The 27,756-nt window shown below is 38.8% G+C and overlaps 1 protein-coding gene across 1 annotated transcript in view; it reads left to right on the forward strand.

Annotated features, from left to right (window-relative positions):
• FBXL13 (F-box and leucine rich repeat protein 13) overlaps positions 1-27,756 on the forward strand; it is a 213,495-nt gene that overhangs the window by 140,602 nt on the left and 45,137 nt on the right. Inside the window, exons 13-17 of the mRNA XM_047095227.1 lie at positions 10,334-10,432; positions 10,971-11,088; positions 11,186-11,348; positions 17,428-17,547; positions 18,565-18,691. Coding sequence (XP_046951183.1) covers positions 10,334-10,432; positions 10,971-11,088; positions 11,186-11,348; positions 17,428-17,547; positions 18,565-18,691 — 627 coding nt within the window. The remainder of the gene's footprint in view (positions 1-10,333; positions 10,433-10,970; positions 11,089-11,185; positions 11,349-17,427; positions 17,548-18,564; positions 18,692-27,756) is intronic.

Consider the following 27,756-nt stretch of genomic DNA (forward strand, 5'->3'; position numbering starts at 1 on the left):
CCCTAATCCAATATGAATGATGTCCTTGATAAAAAGGGGACATTTAGACACAGACACCTGCATACAAGAGAGTACCATGTTAACATGAAGATAGCCATCTGCAAGCCATGAGGAGAGACCTGGACCATATCCTTCCCTCATATTAAAGGCAGCAACCTCAGAAGGAACCAACCCTGTGGACACCTTGATCTTGAAATTTTAGTCTCCAGAACTGTAGGACAACACATTTCTGTTGTTTAAGCCCCTGAGTTTGTGGTGCTCTGTTAAAGCAGACCCAGCAAACTAGTGTGTTATCTTGGACTCTTCTCTCTCACCCCCACATGCACTCTGTCAGGAAGTCCAGTGACTGTTACTTCAGAACCACCTAGGATCTGACCACTCCTTGCTCCCTCCATAGCTGCCACCCCAGCCCAGGTCACCATCCTCTCTTGCTTGCATTATTGTGACGACCTCCTAATTGGTGTCTCTGCTTTCACTCCTGCCCCCCTGCAAATCTTCTTTCACCCAGTATCTATCTAAAATTTTTTTAATGTTTATTTATTTTTGAGACAGAGAGAGACAGAGCATGAACGGGGGAGGGGCAGAGAGAGAGGGAGACACAGAATCGGAAGCAGGCTCCAGGCTCTGAGCTATCAGCCCAGAGCCCAACACGGGGCTCGAACTCACGGACTGCGAGATCGTGACCTGAGCTGAAGTCGGACACCCAACCGACTGAGCAACCCAGGTGCCCCTCACCCAGTATCTAGAGTGTGGCTTTTCAAACCCAAGTCAATGTCCTTCCTCTTCTCAAATACCTGGCGAGGCATCCTATTCATTCAATAAAAGAAACATCTTGGAAGGACTTTTAAGACCCTATGTAATCTGTCTTCTCCCCCAACTGCCCTTCAGGCATTAATTCCTACTGCTCTCCCACTTACCAAGTCTATTCTAGTCACACTGGTTTCCTTGCTGTTCTTTCAACACATGAGCTCTTGCATCAGGGTATTTGCTACTGGACACTGGCCATTTTCCTTGCCTGGAATACTCCTTCTGCAGCTATCTGTATGGCTAACTTCCTCCCCTCCTTTGAGACTTTCCTCACATGCCCCCATGATGAATGAGTAGATAAAAAGGTATCAGCTAAAATGCTCTTAAGATATCTACATCACTCCCTGTTAATTTCAGTACTCTCCAAAAGTTCTTGTTTCTTTGAAAATCTCAAAATAGAAAATATGGGTAGGATGAAAAATTTTAATGGAGAAGACAAAGCTTTCCTAGTTTTACATGAGAAAGTCCCTATGAGGAGGGCAGTGATTGCTGGTTATGCTTTCCCTTTATCCTTTGTCTGTTTGTAAGTCCAAGGATTCTCCTGTTGATATTATCTTTGGGTGGCCACTTCTCCTACTAATTTATGTATCCCCAAATGCATGTAGCCATGGGTTATGACACTGTGTAGGAAGCCAAGCACAGAACAACAACAGCTATGCTGGGAAGGAAGGCTAGGGTTGTAGCCAATCTCAGGCTGAAACCCAAATGCCCAGAAACCAACAACTCTGAACATAGAGTGAGAGACAGAGCCAGGTGAAGGCCAAGATTCAGATTTATATTTTCAGATATGAGAGTTAAACAAGAGAATAAGAGAGCTTGCAATAGAAGCTTTTGCCTCTGTGCCTCCCCTGTTCTTCACTTCCAGCCTCAGTTGTTTTATTAGGCTCACCTTGTACCCTCTGCCCAAGTCAATGTCCTTCCTCTTCTCAAACACCTGGTGAGGCATCCTACCCACTCATTAAAAGAAAAACCTTGGAAGGAACTTCAAGACCCTATCTAATCTGTCTTCTCCCCCAACTGCCCTTCTGGCATTAATTCCTACTGGTCTGCCACTTACCAAGTCTGTTCCGGGCACACTGGTTTCCTTTCTGTTCTTTCAACACATGAGCTCTTGCCTTGGGGTGTCTGGCACTGGCCATTTTGGCACTGATTATGATGACCTCCTAATTGGTCTCTCTGCTTTCACTTCTGCCTCCTACAAGTCTACTCTCAACCCAGCATCTAGAGTGATCCTCATATTGTCCCTTTCTCCCATTCACCAGATTAGCTTTTATGCATCCTTTGAGGCTTTGTTCAATCACAACCTTCTTTCTCTAGGAAGCTCTCACTGACCCCCTCCTTTTCCCCCAACTCAAGCTAGGTTATGATCCTTCCTGTTTGTTCTTTTATTATTGTACTTTCACTAAGCATTCTCTACATATTCAGTGGTTTGCTTATTTGTCTGCTGTCCTCCCCATGATGGCCAGGATGGTGCCTTATTTATCTGTGTGTTTGTTATCCTCAGCACATAATACAGTAAGTACCTTGCATGTAGTAGGAGTAGGACTTTGATCAACGTTTAATGAGCAAGTGAATGAATGAACGAAATAAGTGGCAGCCAATTTCAGGGTGTGGCCAGCCAGATGCTTCAGGTGGAAGCTCAAGAAGTCTGTTAGGAAGCTGAGAAGTTAGCAACTTGCCAGAGCAAAGTCTGATAGTCTTTTCTTGGTAAGGGGGGAATTTCACATTGCTTTAGATTTAGGGGAAGAAAAGAGCTTAGGAAAATATGAAATACTACAGTGAAAGTATTTTTTCATCAATTATTTTTTAGTCACTACACCCAAGTCAACAAAAATGAAAAGGGACAGCATCCCAGAAATGTTCAAATGACTCAACACAATAATAATGGTTTATCAGTAGTTCTTGTACTGTTAAGTCTCTCTGGGACCCATGGATCTTAAAGGTAGGCTGTGCAAACTGCAAACAGAAAGATTCCAAGGTCATTTCAGTTCTCTCTAGGCTACATAAATTACAGACTCCCCTTCTAGAAAGGCAAAGATCATGGAAGGTTTTACTTGTTCACCTCTGGGGATTGTGGTGGAGGTGGGAGAAAGACACAGAGGCATGTCCAGGAATGAATGTACTGGCCAAATGGAAGGGAGATTGCATAAGCAAAGTAAGAGTGGAAAGGGATTTCTCTTTCTTTCTCTCTCTCCTGCAGCAGAAGGCAGTGGGATGGTGAAAGGAGCCCCAAGCTGGACTTGGGACACCTGGGATCCAGTCCTTGCTGTGCCACTACCCTCTTGTGCAACTCTGAACGGTTACTTAGCTTTTCTGCCTCAGTTCCTTCATCTGTAGAATGGCTAGTTTGGGCTGGATGATCTCTGAGATTCTTTTCAGCTTGAGAATTTTGTGTTTCTGTGTAGAAGTCTGGTCCTTGGCACAGAGCTGAGAGTGGAGGTACAGATTTGCTAGGTTACCAATAAGGGGCAATTGAAACAATAAGAGTTGTGTGACCAGCTAAACCAGTTATGAATAAGCAGACTATGTACCAAAATGAATTGTCAACAGTTAATTCAAAATTATGATTCATTTACATTTGTTTGATTCCATTTTCCCTTATTCTGTATTTCAATGGATGGTGATAATAATTGCTATCATTTGTTTGGGTACCGACTTGGTGCTAGGTGTTGAGGTAAGTGTTTTACATTTATTATCTGATTTAATCTTTATACATAACTGTATGAGGTAGGTATCATTATCCCCATTTTAGAGATGTGAAAACTGAAAAATCATGTGCTGGTAAACATTTAACAACTGGCAGGAAGCAGAGAAAGCCCTGAGTTGCAATGGTTGCTGATTTCCATGGTGTAAATACTCTCACCATGACCTATTTCAACTTGCCAATGAGAAGTCACTGAAGAAAGAGTTATGTAATGTTATGTAACTGTTATGTAATGCTTTCGCTGTATACATCCAATACACACAAATATCCTCAAGAGCATACGAAATGGTAACATGTAATAACATAATTAGGAATTGATGAGTTGGAATATTCACTACCTTTGTTAATAGAACTTATTTGATTTTAATTTTAAGTTTATATGACTTAATTTTTAATATGACTGTCTTTAACAATAGGCTTGCAGAGTTCCTACAAATTTAACAACTTGCACTTGCAAACTAGTATAAACTGGCCCCACACACTATTGAAAATGGTGCTAAGATAAAGTAACTTGCCTAAGGTCACACAAAAAGTGTCTGGGCCAAAATGATAACCTTGATCCGACTAATCCTGAATACCAGGCTCTATACAACTAGACTATCATTTGTAAAACTGTGAAGTGCTATATACTGCATACAGTAAAAAAGAAAAAAAAGTTGCACTTTTTTCTATTTGAAAAAAATATTTTGTGGTCTTAAATGTCATTAATATGAAGGGGTTCTAGTGGAAAATCAGTCATGAATCAGAAAAACCACAGTGCAATTTCTGCTTTTCTCAGTCAGGTCTTGTGCCTCAGTTTCCCTGTTAAAGGAATGCTTTATGACCTTTCTGAATTATACTTTGAACTGTGTTGAACAGGAAAATCATTTTACATATCTTGTAGACAGGGCTCATCTAAATTTAAATGGTTGTTACGAGTTTGAATATAACTTTATGTTAGCCATATTGAAAATAAAAAATAAAGAAATACAACAAACATCTACTGTTAACATCCATAGCTTAATGCAATCTCTCTGTAGGCAAAATGTGTAAGGATGTTTATTACATTAAGCAGTAACAAATGAAACATCTGGCAACAATTTTTAGATCTTGAAGAATCAGATGACAAAATGATGAGTCTTAGGGGACTAAGATCATGTTTCGCACTCCTAAAAAAAGGTTTGGAAAAAACTTTAGGGCTTTCTGAAAAACCATCCTTCTTTCAGTTTCTTCTCTGCTCCCTCTCTTAGGATGTGACTTACATACAGAATTTCATCAACTCTTCACAAAACTCTACTTGGGTCTTGGGCCCCCAGTGAAGCCTATGGTTACAATGGTAGCTATAAAGCCACCATCTAGCTCAATAAGTCTAGACAAATCAAGTAGCTCTGTGGATCATTGTGTTGTAATAAAAAGTATTATGGTTGTGATTCTCTTGGCTAAAAGGGAGATGAAGCTCCATTTATCGTACAGGAGTTGCTGTGAGCAATTTGGCCATTGGGTGAGGAAAAGAAGAAGATGGTGTACGCTAAACAAGAATGATGAAGTGTAAGAAGGGTCAAGCCTACTTCGGCAGGTCACAGCTCACAGTCATTGTGCAGTGAGTGCACGGAGTTGGCATGCATGCCTTCCTGGCATCTGGAGGCTTCACTAATCTTGTATTCTAATTCCCCACTCACGTCGGAAAATGAAACTTTCTTTTTTATGTTTGGCATTTCAATGTTTTTAGATAAATACAGCAATCTTTAACAAATGACCATATTGATTATTACCCTTCCCCCGCCTTAGATCTATTAATTCTCATTTACATTCTACAACAGTTTATTCAACAATGACTTGGTCTACTAACAAACAGTTGTAGTATCATACTCAGTGCCAAGCACTTGTGTGGTACTGTGAAGGGCATGGTGGAGAAAATTCTGTCTGTGTTCCTGGGCAGGAATGGTAAACATGTGTACACATAATTATTATACAAGAGAGAGGATACAAAACTCAAAATTAAGGCTATACTGTTCGGTGCTCTGAGATCCAAGAGGAAGAAACAGTTCTACCTGAAGTGGTCAGGCAGGGCTACCTAGGAGAAGCACATTAGCAAACGTAGAGGAGGGGGTAGCCATGAAGAATATATAGACTGGAAAGTAAAGCATCATCTAAGCAGTTATAACGAGGCCTCTCTTCTTGTCATCACAGAGGACACAATATATGAAAGCCTGTCAAGCCCTTTTAGCACAGACCCTGGGAACTGTTGCTATTTTAGAAGTTTGTGGCAATTTGAATGGAATAAAACAAAGTGTTCCATGTTTTGGGGAAAAATCTTTGTCTTTCTCTCCAACAATTCATTCTACTTGCTAAGCCAGGCTTCTCTGAGGTCACCAGGAGGTCATGAAGGATATATGGATATGACTAAAGTCATTACATTACCCATTAGTCATGGGTTACAGTGTTGTTCAAATGAGAGAAACAGCTGGAAATGGTACAGGAACACAACTTGGGCAATGTCTACCTAAGATGGATATTTCTAGCTGTCATAGAGGCTCTGGCCCTATATACATCTCCTTTCTGTGTTGCTGAGCTAACTGGTTCAGTGTTTTAAAGAAGTGGAAAGTGGAAGCTTAGTAATATGTTATTCTCCCTGAGATAAGTTCCTTCCTTCTTTTTACCACCTTGCAGCAGCAAAGCGGGATGTGAGCTAGTCCTTGGTGCTCAACGCTTTGGTCTTCATTTCGTGTGGCTCACTGACAACTCATTTCCTCCTCAGACAGCTCTGTCCTGTCCTGCTCATGGGTTCAGACCCACCCAGAGGCAGCTGGAGAGGATTTCCTATGATCACCAAAGCTTCTCTGCCCCCATTAGCAGCAGTAGCTGTCTGCTGGGACTTGCGATTATGATGGCATTGGTGTGGCCAGCTCCCCCAATTTCCTAACCAACGGGGGTTTGACAGCAAAGAGCAGGGTAGCAGGGCTCCAGTTGGTATCAAAACTGAAGTCCAAATCACCTCGCAAGGAAACACAGTGAGATTAGATCCCAAGTTTTGTAAGAATATTAAACACACGATACACATGTATCAGCTGTGGCAAAGCCTGGTGTTTTAACATGGTAAAATATTTTTTTTCCCCTTCTAGAGGGATTGTTACTTTCAGGCTTATATTCCCATTATTTCAGTGAAGAGAAAGGACAAGTTAATAGTTGGTTGGCCTAAAAGACTGTGGCGAGAATATTTGAGTCATAAAGTATTAGCCAAGCATCTTTTTGGACATTCTAAAATAAACTGTGTAGAGAACTAAGCATTTCATGCCAGGACAAAACTAAAAAGCTCTTCTTAGAGGTTTCCCCCACCCCTTTTCTGGACACAGTCTTATTGGTTGATAGCACCAAGCGTTTGGCTGTGCTGCAAGGAATCACTCAGCTGTGGCTGATTACTGCTATAATTTTTTCCCTTGTTCAGAAAATCTTGTCATAAATATGTTTCCAAGACAGCAAGAGAGAAAAGGTTTTTTTTTAATTTTTTTATTTTTTTTATCTTGTGTTTTAGGGGAAGCCATTATTGGAAATAATAGTGCTAGGGTAATAGACCAGGGCTGAGAGAAAGGGGAGAAATTTAGAAGTGTTGTAAAAAACAACTATTCCCATTAGAGACTCTTAAAAACTGAGAACAAACTGAGAGCTGATGGGGGGTGGGAGGGAGGGGAGGGTGGGTGATGGGCACTGAGGAGGGCACCTGTTGGGATGAGCACTGGGTGTTGTATGGAAACAAATTTGACAATAAATTTCATATTAAAAAAACCCAACTATTCCCATCCCTGGAATTGTGGGTCAGATGGGGAGAGGTGGCCTCTAGCCTTCGCTCTGCCATAGATGATGTGACTCAAGACCATTCATTCATTCATTCATTCAGCACTTATGGAGCACTCACTCTGTCTGACACTGTCCAGCACTGGGGACACTGGGGACATGAAGAACAGATAAAGAACCTGTTCTCAAATCACACTACTTCTCTGAATACTATTTCTTTATGTTTGCAATGTGAGGGATGCACTAGAATGATCTCTCAAGCTCCTCTATCTCTAGGTCACAAATCTGTACTTCTCTGTGGGAACACAATGCACCCAGAAGAACACTAATAAGAAAACTGGTATCTAGTATTTCATGCCGGACATTGTGCTAACTGACCACTTTTACATACACATTACCCCATTTTGTTTTCCCAAGTATCTCCTAAAACAGATGTTATTAATAATTATAATTAATGAACCATTACATTATCAATTACCATTATTATATCAATATTAATTAGAATTATTAATAATATACCCATATGATAATGCCCACTTTACAGATGGGAAGACTAGGTGTCAGAGAGGTTGAGTTGCCTTGTGTTACAAGTGACAAAGAAACAGAGCCGGATTCCAACCCAGCTCTGCTGATTCTAAGCCCAACATTCTTCCCTCCTCTGATCTCCAGATTTTTAATGTTCATTCATCTCCCCTGGACCTTTCTCTGGGAATACTTATGGAAACTTATTCAAGAATCCATGACAGTACAATACAAAACATCTCACTCTTGCCTTATGGGTCTTCCATTAGCTTTCCCTCCCTTCTTACCTTTTCCTATTCATCCCAGGGGTGACCTTGCCACTTCATCCAAGTCCAGTGCTCCCCCTGCTTTCCTTTCACTTTTGTGCTTTACCTTTGACTTGGAATTGTTTTTGGTTTTGTCTGTAGCCAAATTCTGTACTCTTTCCTAGACGTTATTTGTCTTACTTCTAAATTTAATTCATTTAGCCACGGATAGTTGTCCAACACAGTAAGAAGTTAAAAAAGAGTGTAAGATCATCTCCTTGGGGTAATTAAGACATGCAGGTTATAGGAAAGAGTTATGGCTAAAATAAAGAGTTTTAGGCTTATAAGGTAAAGAGAAGGAAAGTAGCTGGAGTCATTGGAACTTGAGACATAGTTAAGGCTTGAATAGATGAAAAGAGAGAGAGGCAAAGGGAGGTACAAGGTCAGACAAAGAACAGAGAGGTCCACTGAGTACTGGAGAAGTAAGATGTCTTTCTGGCTGGAGCAGCTAGGTCTAAAGAACTATGGCATGTGGGGTGGGACAGTTGAAATGGATGTTATTGTTGAAGAATGTTCATCAGAAGGAACATTGGATTAAGAGTTTGAACATCTGTGTTCTTGTTCTGTCAATTTGTAATCTGGAGAAAACTGATCAAGGAACCTGATACTTTGTTTCCTTATCTCCTGGAGGCTACCTCAGTCTATAAGAGAAGTCCAAGATCCTTATGATAGCCTGTCTCTTCTGCTATTCCCACCTCCAGGCATTTTGTAATATGTCATCACATGTGAGGAGTCACTTATGAGCTGTGACTTCCATAACATGGTACAATCACATTCACTCTATGAGAACTCTAACAGGGCTGAAAACACTTTCTCATACAGCTACACAAGTTAAATAATACTCATTCACATGCATTTAAAAATGCAATGTTTCCCCTCCTAATTTAGTTATTTAACTTTAAGAAACTGAAATTCCTTTATTAAGTATTTTGGATCAGAACTTTAAGGGCTTGAGGGTTTCTGTTTTAACTTAGCAATGTGAAGCAACAATAAAATCTTAAAGCTTTCTTTTTAGTTATGCCTCGTTCAGGCACTTAGTGGTGCCAGATAGGGTGGATAATCTCAAAGATGCTGATATGGATAAAAATGTGGCCATGCATTGTGCCTGCGTGGCTCAGTTGGTTGAGCATCTGACTCCTGATTTTGGCTCAGGTCATGATCTCACGGTTTGTGAGTTCAAGCCCCATGTCGGCTCTGCACTGACAGCCCAGAGTCTGCTTGGGATTCTCTCTCTCTGCCCCTCCCTAATGTGTGCACTCTCTGTCTCAAAATAAATAAATAAAAACTTAAAAAAAAGAAAAACATGGGAAAATGAAAAATAATGTTGGCAAAGATGTGGAGAAGTGGGAGCACTATTAGATTGCTGGTTGGAACGTAAAATGGTGCAATCACTGTAAAAAACATTTTGGTGGTTCCTTAAAACAGTTAAACAGAATTACCATAGGGTCCAGCAATTCCACTCCTACATATATACCCAAAAGAATTGAAAACTGGTACTCAAACAAATAGATGCACATATATGTTCATAGCAGCACTGTTCAAAATATCCAAAAGATGGAAACAGCTCAAATATCCATCAATAGATGGATGAATGAACAAAATGCCATATATTCATTCAATAGAATATTATTCAGCCATAAAAATGAATAAGGTACTGATACATGCTACACCATGGATGAACCTCAAAAACATTACGCTAAGTGAAAGAGAGAAGACACAAAAGGCCATATACTATATGATTCTACTTCTGTGAAATATTTAGAATAGGTAAATCCACAGAGACAGAACCCAGATTAATGATTGCTGGGGGCTAGGAGAAGGGGAGTATAAGGAGCAACTGCTTAATAGATTCAGTTTCCTTTTAGGGTGATAAAAATATTTTGGAACCATATAGAGGTTGTGGTTACATAAGATCATGAATGGTTAAGGGCCCATTTAAGTGATTAATTTTACGTTATGTGAATTTTGCCTCAATAAAACAATTAAACAATAAGTTAACTAGACCTATTGTGATGATCATTGCATAATATACATATAAGAAATTAAATAGTAAAGAAATCAAGACTAGATTCTTTACCTCTTATGTCTGTCATATTTTATGGTTCCAATTTTAAAATATAGTAGCAACATCATGACATACCTTTGCTTACGACTTCATTCGGGTTTTATTAGCTGCCATGCTAATGAGTTCTACCATCATTTTCACCTACTTTGTACGATTCAGATTTCAGTCCAAGGCTTCAGGAACATTGCAAACAGCTGCACTGGAATTATGCATCTGACCATCAACGACATGCCAACTCTGACGGACAACTGTATAAAAGTAGGTAGTTGCAAAGTACATTTTCTTCTCAGTCCCAATTAATGCACACATTTTCTAGTGGCCTGAATTGGTGAGAAATATGAATGGGATTTTCAAGTTAGCTGTTTTTAGAGTAAGGAAATCATCTTAAAATTTATACACGCACATACAGTTGAACATTTGAATCCATACATGCCCTAATACACTTTGTTTCACAATTGGGATATTTTTATTTCAAAGATACTATAGCCTAAGCATAAATGTTGACTTTAGTGCTACATGTCAGACTTCTAAATGTAGTGATTTTTTTGTCAGCATTTCATTTTCTCATGTCTTCCCATACCTTTGTAACATGATTTAATTCTGATTCCTCTGCAGTACTCAAATGTGAATGTACTAAAATATATTGAATAAAAGTCCCATTGTCTTTGAAATTAGGAAAATGTAATGGTTAATATGTCTGCTTCTGAAAGTATGGAGAAAAACAAATAACCTCATTACTTTGCTAAGCTTGTTCTATACACTGTGGTAAATTTTATCATCTTTTCTTCTTCTAAAGGCTTTAGTTGAAAGGTGCCCTCGTATTACATCAATAGTTTTCATCGGCGCTCCACATATCTCTGATTGTGCTTTTAAAGCTCTTTCTACGTGTAACCTCAGAAAGATCCGATTTGAAGGTCTGTGATATTAAAAATGGGGTTCAGCATTCATGTTTACTTTTACTCTTGTGGCATTATAAATACAATACTTGTCTTCTGTTTTTTTTTAAAACAGGAAATAAAAGGATTACTGATGCGTGCTTCAAATTTATAGATAAGAATTATCCAAATATCAGTCACATTTACATGGCAGACTGCAAGAGATTAACAGATAGTAGCCTTAAGTCACTTTCACCTTTGAAGCAACTAACTGTGTTGAATTTGGCAAATTGTATAAGGTAATGAGTCATTCAGTTAAATGTTTAAGAAATACTGATTATTAGAATGTGCGAGACTCTCTCCTCAAGGTGCTCATTGGTTAGTAGAGTAAACATCAAAGGCAGGAGTCCAAGTGCAGGGAAGTACAGAGTTCTGTGGTAACACAATTAAGGGGCACCGACCCTAGGCTGGTTATACGTAAGGGCAAGGAGACTGTCAGGATAATTGGAATCATGGCCCCTTATAAGATTAAATGAATTCAAGGGAACACTTACGGGCTATTTTTCCTAGTGAGGGTTCTCATGGCTAGTTCATTTAACAGGTCTTTTCCCAAATGGAGTTTGTTAGTTGCTTAGGAGGAACCAACCTTACTGAAGGGTTTCTTCTTGAGTATGGTGAGATTTCTCCTCTGTGTGGATCCCCTAACATATGGACAGAAGAAGACAAGTTCTTAACGAAACCCTTTCTTCAGTTGGGCATTGGGCTTCTCCCTTGGTATTCTCAGGTGGGCAAGGGTCAAATTCTTGTTGGAACCTCTTCCCTAGTGCATCTCAGGCTTTTGTCTGTGTACATTTTTTATGATCTTATAGGGCCACAGGCTGGCAAAACAGTAGTTGACTAGGAAGTTGGTTAATATTTGGGAGAACATAGGACTACTCAGAGTAATAAGCTAAACTACAAAAATCTTGACCCATGATCCCTATTATTAAAATGGGAAGTCACCATGGGTGAGGCAAGGAACTGGATTTGAAATGGGGAAAAATGTGGATTAGGAAATCCAGGTGTCTAGTGAATAGCCCAGCAAGGAACTGAGGCCTCCTGCCAACAGCCACGTGAGTGAGCTTGGATAGACCTTCCAGCCTTAGTCAAGCCTTCAAATGACTGAATTCCCAGTGGAATCTTTATTGCAAGCTCATGAAAGACCCTAGGCTAGAACCATACAGCTGGCCTACTCCCAAATTCCCAAGACCCAGAAACTTGGAGAGAATAAATGTTTAAGGCACAAAGTTTGGGCTTATTAGGTACATAGTGATACAGAACACACACACACACACACACACACACACACACACACACACTAACCTATCTGTATTAATATGTGAAATAAAATTGAGTTTCATCCTCATACTTCACTCAGGCTTCTGCAGGTTAACTACTTTTAAAATAAATGGAAGTTTTCTACTTCTAGCAGTATAGTTAACAAAACATTTCAAAGGACTCTTTGCCACAATTTAGATCCTTGATGAGACATACTTTAAATACACTGCTGAGAGTAAGAGAAATATCCAATATCCAATATCCTGATTCTGTACAAATCCTCTCAACGAATGCTCTCTTGGGATTCGTTGCTGTTCTGAGCACAAATGTTTATGTCAATGCCGCCACTGACCAAGCTCTGACCAAGACTCAAGGTAGGGAAGCAGAACCTGAGACTTCCACAGGGGCTGGACCTGGACCTCTTTAAGGTGGACAAAATGGTCTTAGGTAGGTAGCACCCAGGGTCCTGCAAAGAAGTTAGCTCGAAGCTTCTCTGGAGGAAAGCATTTTCTATTTAGGCCTCCAGGACTCCTATAGATTAAGAATAAAATATAGGTGCTCATGATTAAAGATTGTTAGGTGTACAAAGATATGAGTCACCAGAAGCAGCAAAATAAATTTGACCTTCAAATAATTCAGATTATTGGGGTTATCAGACATAGGATATAAGAAATATGTACAAAATGTTTGAGGAAATTAATGAAATCATAAATATGATCAGGGAAAAATATATAATAAAAATAACTAGATTTATTTAAGAAAATAAAACTTTTAGGAATAAAAAATATAGTGCAGTTATTGAAATAAATAAACTAAATGGATTTACAATCAGTAGGTTAGAACTCACTGAGAAGAGAAGTACAGAGACAGAAGATAATCTCTTCCATGACAAAGAGTAAAAAAAAAAAAAGATGAAAAATATGAAAGAGTGTATCATGGGGTGAAGATATCAGAGTTTCACAGTAGATTTTTAAAACTTCATCTATAAGAGATAAGCCTAAAAACAGTCAATTTGAGAGTCAGAGAATATACATGTTCCTCAACCACACAACCCTCTTTTTTAAAATGGACTGTGCATGAAGTTTTAAGACAAATTTCAACGATTTTCAAATTATTGGTATCAACAAATTACATTTTCTCACTACAATGCTATTAAATTAGAAATCACTAATGGAAAGATAAATTAAAAACATATATAGGATTTAAAAATAAAAATTCCAGGGTATCAGAATCACCTGAGGAGCTGAATAAAACTACACATGCCCAAGCCCTACCACAGAGCTACTAAACCTGAATATTTAGGAATGGAACCCAGCTTGTGCTGCTTTTGATGCACAGCCAGGTTTGGGAATAACTACATTAACCAATTAACTTGTACCATTACCTGTATAATCCTTTTCTGTTGATTTTTGATGCCTCCTGGATTATAATAGAAAATTATATATATATACATATATACATACATATACACATACTTACACATATATACATACATACACACATATGAGTTGATATAGATAGGTGTGCACAGATTTAAAAAAATCCTTCTCACAAAGATGTACCTCACAAATTTAAGAAAAAAATAAAATGGTGTTTTTAAAACTGAAAGAAAAAGATAGGTGTGTATATGTATATGTTTTCAGACTACCTTTTCTGTTCCATTCATTTATCCATCCTCTATCTAATCTTGCACAGTATTTTATCTATAAAATGGGGTAAATAACAGTATATACTCAAGATTGTTGTAAGGATCAAATATGTTAACTCATGTAATATGTTTAGAATAGTGTCTGGCATATAATATGCATTCAATAAATGTTATCTGTTATTATTGCTTTATAATATGTTTTAATGTCTAAGGGAATTAGACTTTCCTTATTAAGTTAATTTGATTTAACATATGGATTGTTTTCCTATTTTAAAAGCTTTTATGTATCTGTGGTTATTGCTGTTCTAATTTATTTTTCTCTCTTTCTCAAGAATCCTCTTTATCTAAAGATTGAATCCTAGTTCTCTGTTTTCAATCTCATTTATTTCTAATTCTTTATCCTTCTGCATTTCAAAGGAACTTTTCAAATATGCCTTCTACTTATTAATTTAATTTTCTAAAAGGGTCAATTTCGGTTTTGATGACTTAAATTAGGTTATTGAATTTTTAGTTTTTACCAGCTGTTTTTCTTTTGTTTGTTAATTTGAGTGTAGTTGACATACAATATTACATTAGTTTCAGGTATACAACTTAATAATTTGAAACGTTTATACATTATGCCCTGTTCACTATCTGTATGAAACTATCATCTGTCCCAATATATCACTATTACAATACCATTAACTGTATTCCTTATGCTGTACCTTTCATTCCTGTGACTGATTTATTCCATAACTGGAAGCCTGTATCTGCTACACCTCTTTACCTGTTCTGCTTATCCTCCTACCCCTCTACCCTCTGGAGACCATGAGTTTATTCTCTGTTTTTATAGGTCTGATTCATCTTTTTGCTTTTTATTCATTTTTAAAAAAGATTTCACTATGATCTGAATCCTATGGTTTTGGAATTTCTCAGTCTGACTTGTTTCACCTAGCATAATACCCTCTAGGTCCATCCATGTTGTCTCAAATGGCATGATCTCATCTTTTTTCATCTAATGATGGACCCTTATATTGCTTCCATATCTTGGCTATTGTCAATAATGCTGCAATAAACATGGGGTAGATATATTTTTTTGAATTAGTGTTTTCATTTTATTTGGGTAAATATCCAGTAGTGGAATTGATGGATCTTATGGTAGTTCTAGTTTTAATTTTTTGAGGAACCTCCATACTGTTTTCCACAGTAGTTGCACCAATTTACATTCCCACCAACAGTGCACAAATGTTCCCTTTTCTCTACATCCTCACCAATACTCATTATTTCTTGTCTTTTTGATACTAGACATTCTGACTAGTGTGGGGGTGATATCTCATTGTGGTTTTGGTTTGCATTTCTCTGATGATCAGTGATTTTGAGCATCTTTTCATGTATCTGTTGGCCAACAGTATGTCTTCTTTGGAAAAGTGTCTATTCAGTTCCTCTGCCCATTTTTTTTTTTAATTTTTTTTTTCAACGTTTTATTTTATTTTTGGGACAGAGAGAGACAGAGCATGAACGGGGGAGGGGCAGAGAGAGAGGGAGACACAGAATCGGAAACAGGCTCCAGGCTCTGAGCCATCAGCCCAGAGCCTGACGCGGGGCTCGAACTCACGCACCGCGAGATCGTGACCTGGCTGAAGTCGGACGCTTAACCGACTGCGCCACCCAGGCGCCCCCTTCTGCCCATTTTTTAATCAGACTATTTTTTTTTTTTGGTGTTGACTTGTATAAGTTCTTTATATATTTTGGATATTAACCCCTTATCAGAGATATAATTTGCAAATATCTTCTCCCATTCAGTAAGTTTGCTTTTTTGTTTTGTTGGCTACTTTTGCTGTGCTAAACCTTTTCATTTCAATGTAGTTCCCTAATAGTTTATTTTTGCTTTTGTTTCACTTGCCTTAGAAGAGATACCTAGAAAAACACTGCTATGTTTGCCATCTGTTCTTATCTCAGGTGGCCACCTTTTCATCTCAGATTGTATTTTAGAATATCTTTATTTTGGCTACAGTCAGGCCACCCTTATTAATTCTTACTGCTTCTTTACACTGCTTAATTTGTTCTAATGTTTTTGTATCTTCTTTTTCAAATAATTTTCAGAGATATTCTTTCTTAAGTCTTATAAATCCCATGATGAATTTGTTTTCTTGTTAGTAAAAATATCTCTCAATGAATACTCCAGCCCTGGTGTTTGCCAACAGATAAGTTGATCAGTTGTGTTTGCACTGATCCCATCCCCTCCCATTCCCCCATCTACCCACTCACTCACCAGGCCCTTTACTGCATTCCCAGGTGCTGCCACAGTCTCCCTTTCATATTATAGATGGAAGGTGAGTTTATGGGCACAGGAGGCACTTAATGTGGCCCATTCAACTCAAACAGGCCCATTCACCTTCTGCCTGTACTGCTCAGTTTTTTATAAATCTGATCAAATAGAGGGTATGAAAGATGTCAGCAGTCCACATATATTGTTTCCAAGGCTTTTCCCATCTGTACACCCACCTGTAGGATTGTTGCATGTGAAAGCTACCTCTTAGGATGCAATGTGCAATTTCCTGTTGTATTTATTTACTGGAATGCTTTTTAGAAGAAACCGGTGGTCTCCAAATGGAATCATAAATAAAGCTCCCAATGGAAGACAGGGAATGGATGGCCAAATAGACTTCCAGCCATTTATAAAGCATGGTTCAGGGAGGGGGCAGGGAATGGTAGGGACACAAAGGCATCTCTGATTAGGGATAGACAATGTAGGAAGACTGAGGTCAAGATCTTCTTCTAGGTTTTCTGTACTTCAGAAAAAATCCAAAGGTCACTTGTTGGCTTTCCAGTCCAGCTAACTTGACCTTGTATTTAGTGAAAATTCCTCTAAGATTCTGGCAGTAGCTTGACTGTTAGTCTTGGTTCTACTCTCCTAAGTTTTGGTGTTTTTCTTGTGCAGGAGTTTGCATTGGGACCACTTAACTCAATCACATTTTAAACCAAGAAAAAGATTTCAAGAACCATCTGTCTTATTAATAATTACTATTATGTCACCTAATTAAATGAAAAATGAACAGAAGAGCATTTTTATTAATACTTCTCCCATTACTATCATTTATACCTTTTCTATTAGACTAAAAGTTGTATTCTACAAATTTGGTTTTAAAAAAATTTTTTTTTCAATGTTTATTTATTTTTGGGACAGAGAGAGACAGAGCATGAACCGGGGAGGGGCAGAGAGAGAGGGAGACACAGAATCGGAAACAGGCTCCAGGCTCTGAGCCATCAGCCCTCTACAAATTTGGTTTTAAAACACTGGCACAATCAATACCAATATAAGGATATTACCATGTTATTTTAGAATGCATTGAATGTAGTAACTATTACTTAAGTAGTATTCTATATATTTCATATAAAATCATATTTAAAGCTTTTCTTACTCTTTCCTACAGAATTGGTGATATGGGAGTAAAGCAATTTCTTGATGGTCCTGTGAGCATAAGGATAAGAGAGCTAAATTTAAGTAACTGTATCCACCTGGGTGATGCCTCTATTATGAAACTATCAGAGTGGTATGATAAAACAATAATATTTTACATCATATCATTAGTAATTGTATATTTGCTAATAGGAGAGCTTAGAGATAGACCTTCAGAGTCATTTGGGAAATATCAAGAGGCCAAGAAGCTGGTCCAATACTCAGTGAAATAAAAGAAAAGACACTGGAGTCATAGATTAAACTAGTTTTTTGATAATATATGAGTGGTTTCTTATTAATTTCATATTAGAGAAAGTTTCAGATGGAATCATTAATGAAGTTATCACTATCTAGACATGAGTGACTTCTCTGTGCTTTTCAAGGATATTACCTCTGTGTAAACCTTTGCTCCAGGCTTTGGAAATGCTCCAGCATTTTCCAAGAGATGTTCTAGATGGTGGGTTTATTCTTGATCCTCCCTACTTGTCAGAGACCTTGTGTACTTGAAAGGGTCGAGCCCAATTCCTGTGGCGAACTTGTAAGGGATAAATGAGAAACTTAACCTTGCAATTTTAGGGGTCATTCATCATACTTACATGACAATTTTTTGCATGCAAGTGATATGTTTTTTTCTCACTAGAAATTACAGTATGAAATGAAACCACAGAAAGACTGTCTTATATAATAACCCACCTCCCTCTCATCCTATTTTGTAATGCCAAATTATTTTCCACTTTTAAACCTACTTCTATTTTTTTTTTAATTTTTTAATGTTTATTTATTTTTGAGAAAGAGACACAGAGTGAGAGCGGGGAAGGGACAGAGAGAAAGGGAGACACAGAATCTGAAGCAGGCTCCAGGCTCTGAGCTGTCAGCACAGAGCCCGATGCGGGGCTCAAACTCACAAACCGTGAGATCATGACCTGAGCTGAAGTCGGACGCTTAACTGACTGAGCCACCCAGGTGCTTCTTAAGCCTATTTTGATTTTGAGAAAAAGAAAGTCCTTGTTTCAATACCATTTGCTTTCCTTAGACAGTTTTGATATAAAGAAATGGCTACCAATACTGTGATTAAAAGCTAAAATTAATTCTTCATGCTACTTTCTTCCAGCTGCCCTAATTTAAACTACTTGAGTTTGAGAAATTGTGAACATTTGACTGACCTAGCAATTGAATATGTTGTAAACATCTTTTCCTTGGTATCAGTAGATCTCTCTGGAACAAACATCTCTAATGAGGTAAAGAAAATTTTCAAAATAGTTCAATGGCTTTTATTGTTTTCAGTAGTATAACAATGGAGAGAACATCAATTATTTTTATTTCCTAAGTTATTAGATTATAAAAGGCCAGTTTAGGAATACTGTTTCTGTAATAGTGATAGATGAAGTTATTTATAAACTAAGGGTCTTGTTTCTCTGCTTACAAAATGGAAAATTCAGTATTTTGAGCAAAGTCCTGACAGATCGGAATGTTAAACGACAGATCTGAAATCTGTTTCATTATAGAAATGTGGCAATGTGGATGTAATATATTCCAGTTGGCTTATATATGTTTTTCTGGTGGACTGAACATTCTGTAAAACTATGTGAATGCCTTGAAACCTCACTCTTTAGTTCAAAACTGAAATCTAGAAACGGCTTCATCAAATATACAAAAGAATACATTTTAAGGAACTCATTTCCTGCAAGAGGCTGATGCTACTCCTCAGAGTTGAAACTCAGTTCACACTTATCGTATCTTATCTATCACTGCGGCACTGCCCCACTTACTAATCAAAAGGAAGATAAACTTGGAGAGATTGCCATGTTTCTGAAAGACTTCAATGGGCTGTAGTTAGATAAGAAATGCATTGGCTTCTCTTGAAAATCAGTGCATTGGGAGGGATATAGGAAGACAACAGAGTTGAGGATCTCTACCCCATCTGCTTGCTAAATCCCTGTTCATCCCTCATACTCATCAAATCACCTAGGAGTCCTTCTCTGAAAAGCCCTACCTTACAGGCAAGTACAGGAACTACTTCTCTATGTGGATCTCTTGCCCCAGTACATCCTTTAACCTGACCCATTTCTCTCCATTTCTTACTGCATTACTGATATCTGTGTTGTGTCCATTCTTCCCCAACATTTAGTGGGCTCTGTTTATTGGTCTATGTTCTTTCCTTTCTTTATCTAAGAGTGAATTTAGATTCAGCCTCCATCCTGCTAGACGGTCTCCTCTCCCCTTCCTTGGTAGTGTCATCTATGTGTGGTACGAGAGTGGGGTAGGGGCAGTTACATGTAGTCAACTCATTTTGGTGGTGGCAAGCCTGATTTTTACAACGTTGTCTTCTGTCCAAGCTGGAATCCACTGGGATGTCCGTAGGCTCATTTGGTTTTTGGTTTCCTGTTTAGTTAGATCCCTGATGTGTCTTCCTTGGTCAGCTCCAAAGCCCCTTTAGGTCTGCAGGCTCCTTTGTCATGTGTGCCTTCCTCTGGACCCCTCTGGGTCATGCTGGGGCATGGGGACTCTGTGAGGCTGTCTTAGGTCCATAGTCCTAGACATCCCCTGCAGACATTTTCCTGTTCTCACATCTGGGTGTATTTGCCGCAGACCCATGCCTCACCCTTCTCTCACTCTGCTGCAGTGGCTGACTCATGTCCACCAGCTTCCAGTTGGGTTTGGTGCTTGTCAGGCATTTGTGAGCAACTGGAGGGTAAGAAGAGGGAAAAGACCAGAGTTTTCCTCCACCTTTCTTTGCATCATCAGCAGCAGCTGCATTTCCTTCATGATCTTCTCCCTCCAGTGAGATCTTCTGTGGTCCCAGCTTCCCTGGGTGACCTTGGCTCCAGCCTCCAATAACACCGTTTCTTCTCATTGGCCTTCCAGCACAGGGGGAGTAGTGGCTTCCTGCTCCTGCTCACATCTCTAGATTGTGTCATTATCCCATTTCACTTCTCAGTTTCTTTACCACATATCTAGCCAGTTCCCTATCACAATTAAATTTCCTCAGTTTTAAATACAGTTTCTGTTTTCTTCTTTAGATCGTAGCTGACACAACAAGCAGCCCAGGAAAAACTCAGATGCCTTGTTGCTTTTCACAACCCTTCCAGGGACAGGTGGGATGGGTTCCCATTTGCTTAGATCCCCAAACCTAAGTGGATCCAACCTTCTCTCCAACTGAATAGAGTCCAGGGAGGTCTAGAACAGTGCCCTGTGTGGGGCATCCCCCAGCACTCATTCTTTGCTTCCCTCTAGCTCCCCCTTCCCCTGCTCTTCCCCTCCTCCTCTCCTTTCCTCTCCCTTCCTCTGCCTTGTTCTCTCCCTTGTTCTCTCTCTTTTTAGCTCTTCTTCTTTTCTCTTGACATAGACTATCTAATTTGGGGATGGGAAAAAAATGTTCCAACTCCATTACATGGTTTGAAAAATATTATGTCTCAAGTCTTTCATGGTTTATGTAAAGCTTAAAGGCCTGGCATATCTTTTTTCCTCCTGTGTTCTTCTGTGAAAACCTTTCCCTGACACATACAAGTAGAATGCCCAGCTGCTGTTAGAAGGGTCACATGGTAACAAAAGGTGGAGGATCAAAGCACATTATGAAACACATCACGATATCGTTCCACCACAGCACTCCTTGCAAGCCTGAATGATGAACATTTGTTGAACAAAAGCAGTGAAGCTTGGAAGTTTTATCCTAGTTTTTAGCATTTGGGGAAAACTCAGTTTTTATTTTCAAAGACCATATATTGAAGTTCTATCTGCTGAGGACAAGTTAAAAACTTAAGAATATAGCCTCAAGTCCCATTCACTGTTGTTGTTTGCTTGTAAGGAAGGTATACAATATGAGAGAGCTGTAAATGGATATCTGTGGGGGAGAATGCTAGTTATATTCTGCTAAAACATTTAAAAAGAAGTCTTCTGAAGGTTGTTGCTTTCTTCCTCCAAATTGGTTAAACTCTGATCTAGAAGGTGAATGATTAAAAAAATAATAAAAATAAAAAATATGATGACTAACTTGAATAGAAATTTTAAAAAATAAAAAATAAATAAAAGGCAAATGGTCAACACTGTAGTACTACAACAGCTGTGGTAGCTAATCTCAAATAGTAAAAATAAAATGAGTCAGCCCAGATGTTTGGGCAGCTAAACACCAGTCTGGATTGTAGGTCTGATGAAGGGCAAATATGACTAGAAACTTAACATTTAGTATTTAAACTCTGGAATGTTACAGATATTCACCAGAGATCAAATGTGACCAATTATACCTTTTGAAAAAAAAAAGAAAGCTTCTTACATTTTCTAATAATTCTGTTCACTCTCAATTTTTTTTCAATAATGAGTTTTCAGTTAGAATCGCACCACTTATTTAGTTAACAAATCTTTATTCTGAGTACTTTGTAGTCAGTATTGGGATGCTGGAATGAACAAGACAAACATGGCTCCTCAGGCATGGGACAAGTGGTTATAAACTGTGATGGGTATGGGAGACAACCTCCCTCAGAAAGTCAGAGAAGACCTTTTCTAAGAGAGAAAGAAGGGGTATGTGCTGAGCCAAAGAAACAGCCTGAACAAAGACACAGAGGTTTAAAAGTATGGTGGCATCAAGGATATCTGCACATTGGGTATGACTTGACCATGAGGAGAGTGATAAGAGATGATGCCTAGGAGACAGGCAAGGACCAGGTCACGAGGGGCCCAGAAGCCATACTGAGGAATTTGTTCTTTGCCTTTTGGCAATGGAAAGATATTTAGGACTGTCAATTAGACTGTAACAAGGTCAGATGGACATGGTTTAAAGATGACTGTACCTGCTGGATAGACAAGGGAATAATAGATGAACGAGAGACTAATTATAAAGCAGTAATCCAGTTATGAGTGTCTGCATTAAGGCTAGAGCTAGGGGAGATGACAGCAGGGCTGGAGCAAAATCTGCAGATTTGAGAGACACTGAGGAAAATGAATCATCAGGAAATAGAAATAGACTGAGTATGGGGGTAAAGAAGGAAGGGAGGCAATCAGGGATGATGCCAGATTTTTGGCTTGAGCATCTGTTTAAATGGTGGCATCCCTTACTGAGCTGTGTCCTTTCCACAGTGCAAGGAGCAGGGCTGCTGTTTGGTTTGAGTCACCTGGAAGACAGCTTTAGAGAAATGTAGAGCTCAGGAAATAAGCAGAGAAATCACTGAAATTCACTCCTTAGAGACAGAAGAGCTTTTTAGGTTTGCAAAGTGTGAAGGCGTGTTGCACTCTGAAAGTCATGGAAACTCGTGAGGAAGTTAATCAGCGAAAGCAAAAGTAGAGATATTTAGAAATTTAGAAATATGCTTAAGTGAGAGAGCTAGCTTAAATGGGGGAAGCAAAGAGGAGAACACAGTTATTTAAAGCTGTATACATTTCTTATAATAATTAGAAAATAGTGAAAAATGTATCAGCCAGGAATAAAAGCTTGTATAACAAGTTATCTAGTAAGCACATTTTAGAGAATGAGGAAATATGTCAATTTCCTTCTTTTAATATAAAGGGGACAGGGTTCACAAGTGAGGGAAATAGCTCACTAATGTGATGGTATCTTAAAGTATCATTAAAAGTCTTTTAATCTCTTATACAGCTTTTCTTAATGTCTCATTAAATGGGATGTTATTCATTCCCTTCCTACCTCAGAGGGTTGTTTGAATATGAGGTTATATCTTCATGTATGTGGGGAAAATGTTTTCCTCTAGTTGGGAGAATTATCACTTACTGAAGACCATAGTACCTACAGTTAGGGAAGTTCAATCCATTGCTTAAGTTGCTTTAGTCACTGCCATATTTGCTGTTTAAAGGAGAAATGAGTCAGAGCAATGGTCCAGACAGTGTGCTTAGACAGTGGTTTAATTAAGGCTCTTTCATTTGCCTGATTTTTGAAATTTTTATTTTTTTTAATTTTTAAAGAAAGTCTTATTTTTTTAAATTTATTTTGAGAGAAAGAGAGCACAGGGGGGGCAGAGAGAGAGGGAAAAAGAAAATCCCAAGCAGGCTCTTCATTGTTAGCATGGAGCCCGATATGGGGCTCAAACTCATGAACTGTGAGATCATGACCTGAGCTGAAATCAAGAGTGAGACCTTAACTGACTGAGTCACCCAGGGGCCCCTGATTTTTGAAATTTTTAATTATGAGTACCATATCTTGAGTGCCTATCATGTACGCTATTTCCTAGAGTCCCCTTACTAGGATGTGAGATCCAAGAAGACTGAGACTTTGTTTTGCTCACTGCTGCTTTCCCAGAACCTTGGGGGGTAATAGACACTTGATAAATACTCACTGAATGAAGGAACAAATGCTGAGCTCTAGAGTTACCAAATGGGAATAAGATCTGTTCTCTGCAGTCCAATGTGGAAGGGTAAGTATGAGTAATTTAAACATGGTGTGGCAGGTGTAGTGTTGGAAGAAGAGAGGAAGGGATCTCTTAACTCAGCCTGCTCGACATGCAAGCATGCAAATGCATGCTTGTTCAAGGAACTTTATGCAGCTTCACACTACTAAAATGTACTGTGAAAAGGAGATGTCACTGAGGAATTCCATCCTAGGCCAAGGAGCTTGGACTTGAACCAATGGATGAGGAGACAACACTTAGCAGGGAAGTCAGAGTCATAATAGCCTCCCATTTTATTTTATTTATTTTTTTTAAAATTTTTTTAATGTTTATTTATTTTTGAGACAGAGAGAGAGCATGAACAGGGGAGGGTCAGAGAGAGGGAGACACAGAATCTGAAACAGGCTCCAGGCTCTAAGCTGTCAGCACAGAGCCCAATGCAGGGCTCGAACTCACGAACTGTGAGATCATGACCTGAGCCGAAGTCGGATGCTTAACCAACTGAGCCACCAAGGCGCCCCTAGCCTCCCATTTTAGATACATTATTTGTGTTGTTCTCTGGAGGACAGATTGGAGGGGAGAAAGACTAAAGGCAAGGAGTGGAAATAAGATGAATCCATAAAGGGGACTAAAGAAAGAAGGTGAGAAAGGTTGTAAGAGAACCAGGGGAGTGTAACCATGTGTGGAGTATTAAGGGAATATCCAACAGTGTTTAATAAAACACAGAAGGTAAACCAGGAAAGGACCAAAATTTGAAAGAATATTTACTATTAAACAGATCACTGCCTGTTCTCCCAATATCACCTCATGCCCCTGCTCCCCTCATTTCCTTTCCTCCAGCTCTACTGCCTTTTTTTTCACTCCTCAAACAAGTCAAAAATCTTTCCTACCTCAGGACCTTTATACATGCTGTAACGTCTGCCTGGGATGCTCCTCCTTCTATTTTTCATGTGCCTGGATAGGTAGATGCTGAGAAAATTATCAATGAGGATCATAACAATAGCTAATGCATCTTGGCAAATGGTACCTTTCAAGATTTTTCGAAATAATTTTATAATAAACATTGGTCATATTCTCCATAATTATCAGAAAATCACACTTCCCAGTCCAGATCATTCCAAGGAAATATCAATGGGTTTTATATTACTGATGCATTCTCTCTTTAAGAAAACATAAATCACATGGTGACATTAATGTCTCTAGGTGTTTTTCCTAAACAAGCATTCTCTAGTTCCTAATATCCTGTGTCTTATTTCTGTCACATTACAGCATAGTTCTCCAGAGAGGTGTTATCTATTTAGATGGTCTCCCAGTAATAATACCTCTTGAATTATTGGTAGCACACAAATTATTTTCATTGAACTTCAAAAAAAAATTGATTGAATATTGGCATGCACATTCCATGTTAATTTTAATTGTATATATTATAAAGTTTAAATTGTATTATGATATAAATACTTCTTATGTCTATCCCTTTGCCTCCTCTCCATCTCTGCTGCCACTGCCGTAGTTCAAGCACTATTTCTCCTTACTAACCTCTCTTGTCTTAAATATCACTGTTTTCAAATCTGTTCTCCACTCGGCTGCAGTGTGATCCTTCAGCATGCAAATTGGAGCCTAATGCTTCCTGGAGCATATTCTGCAGGAGTTCCATACTGCTTACAGTTTAAAGTCTAAACAATTAGTGTAAAGGTCCAAACTCTTCCTGAGATTGTTGCTGCCCACCTCTACCATTTCACGTCCCCCAGATTCCCACTTTTCATCTTCGGCTCCACAGACACAGAGCTGACTCTCCCATAGCTCCTTGAACGTGTCACGCTCCCCTTGCCTTCCCATCTCTGCAAGTTATTCCCTGTGTCTGAAATACCCTCTCCCCTTGTCCACCTAGTAAATACCTGCTTATCCCTCAAGTTTCAACTGTGTGAAGCTCTCCTGGAACTCCTAAGCAGACTTAGGATTTCTCTGTCTTGTTTCTACCATATTTCACAATGGCCCCAGTAAAGCCATTAACTCATTATACTTTAATATTTGTTGCACACTTGTCTCCCTACAACACTGTAAACTTCTTGATGGTAAGGCCTGGATCATCCCATCTTTGGGAAGCCTAGCATAATGCCTAGTTCATAAGAGGCACGTAAAATATTTGATTTGTGAGTCAGGGAGTGAGTGAATGAATGAATCTCATACCATTTCCTTCCTTTCAACCAAACACGGCTTCTTCAATTTCCACATTTTCTCAGCTATTCTTTGAGCTGGAGTAGGAGTGCTTACAGCTGAATGTCTTCATCTGACGATACACTTTCAAGAGACCACCCATCTGCATGGAACACACACATAAATAAGGCCTGAGGCTCAGTGAAGCAAAACCTCTAAAGCAGGAAACACATGAAATCGCTTGGGATTCGATAAATAGAAAGAATGGGAGTTAAAAGGAAGCAGGGAAACTCAGAGGCAGATGCGTTTGCCTTGGATTTTCAAAGGCACATAACAAGAATTCTGCCCTGGTTATACTCTTCCATATGGAGCTGGACCTCTTTTGAGTCCTTTCCAGGCCCATCTCCTAGCTACTGGCTTTATAGGAATCTGTTGCTACCACCAGTAGCAATAGTGGCTTTCCTTACAGAGGTTACAGGCATTTGTCTCCTGTATCTGGCAAAATGCCTACTAGAAAAATTGCAAAAAGAAGTGAACAATTTAAGTTTGTCACTTCCCTCAAGGAGAGTCGTTGGTGCCAGAACTCTCCTCTTGACCTCCATCAGGTAGGAGGCAAGGAGTCTCAAGGCCAGTTGCTCTATTTCTAGGTAACATAGATGCTGATTTTCTTTCTCTCCATAAATATATAGAGGACCTATTTCTGTGTGTTGACCAAAGCCTGTTTTCCTTTAGACCTGTAGGTCAGTAAATTAGATCAGAGTGGTTACTACATTAAAAAATATGATAACAAAATTCATACTAACAATCAAGTAAGTAGAAATAAATAAAAATCATTGAAAAAAAGAAAGTTTTAACTGCATAAAATTTTAACTGCTAACCGTAGTATAAAAGGGAAAATCACTTGTGAGGTTAAAATACATTCTGAAGGACTTTGTACAAGATAGTGTTTTCAGTGATTTCAGAAAGAGGATGTGTGCTGACAGCTCAGAGCCTGGAGCCTGCTTGGGATTCTGTGTCTCCCTCTCTCTGCCCCTTCCTGCTTGTGCTCTGTCACTCTCTGTCAAAAATAAACATAAAGAAAGAAAGAAAGAAAGAAAGAAAGAAAGAAAGAAAGAGGATATGGTGGTAATTAAGATAAAACATACTTCCAAGTATAAGTTTTGTCCTTCATTTCTAAAAGAATGTGGTAAGCAATACCAAACACAGCAAATTGTTCAGAAAGGAACATATGAAATATAAACACTAACTCACATAATTACTAAGGGAAATAGATTCTATCCAAGAATCCTGAGAATATGCCACAACATAGGAGAAAATTGGCTCCATAAAAACAGATAATTTTACAGACTACTCATCCATTCACAGATATTTATTCATTGTCAACTGTGTGTTAAATATTATGCGAGGTACTGGGAGTACTAAATTTACAGCCATAGTTCTGGCCTCAAGGTACAGTCTAGTGGCAAAACAATAACAGTAAGAGTAACAACACTACTTGGTTAAAAGTTACCAAAAGCCTAAGTCCAGAGTGTGGGTTCACATCTCGTCTGGTGCCATCACACTAAGAGACCTTGGGCAAGTTACTTAACTTCTCTGTGCCATTTCCCTCTCTTTATTTTATTTTATTGTCTTAAATGTTTGTTTTTGAGAGAGAGCGAGCAGGGGAGGGTCAGAGAGAAAGAGGATCCGAAGTGGGCTCTGTGCTGACAGCAGAGAGCTGAACGTGGGACTTGAACTCACGGACCACGAGATCATGACCTGAGCCAAAGTCAGATACTTAACCAACAGAGCCACCCAGATGCCCCAATTTCCCTCTCTTT

The sequence above is a fragment of the Lynx rufus genome, unplaced genomic scaffold (genome assembly GCF_022079265.1).
Source record: "Lynx rufus isolate CCGP_SWC_20201006 ecotype Redwood Valley unplaced genomic scaffold, mLynRuf1.p SCAF_4, whole genome shotgun sequence".
Classification (NCBI taxonomy): Eukaryota; Metazoa; Chordata; class Mammalia; order Carnivora; family Felidae; genus Lynx; species Lynx rufus.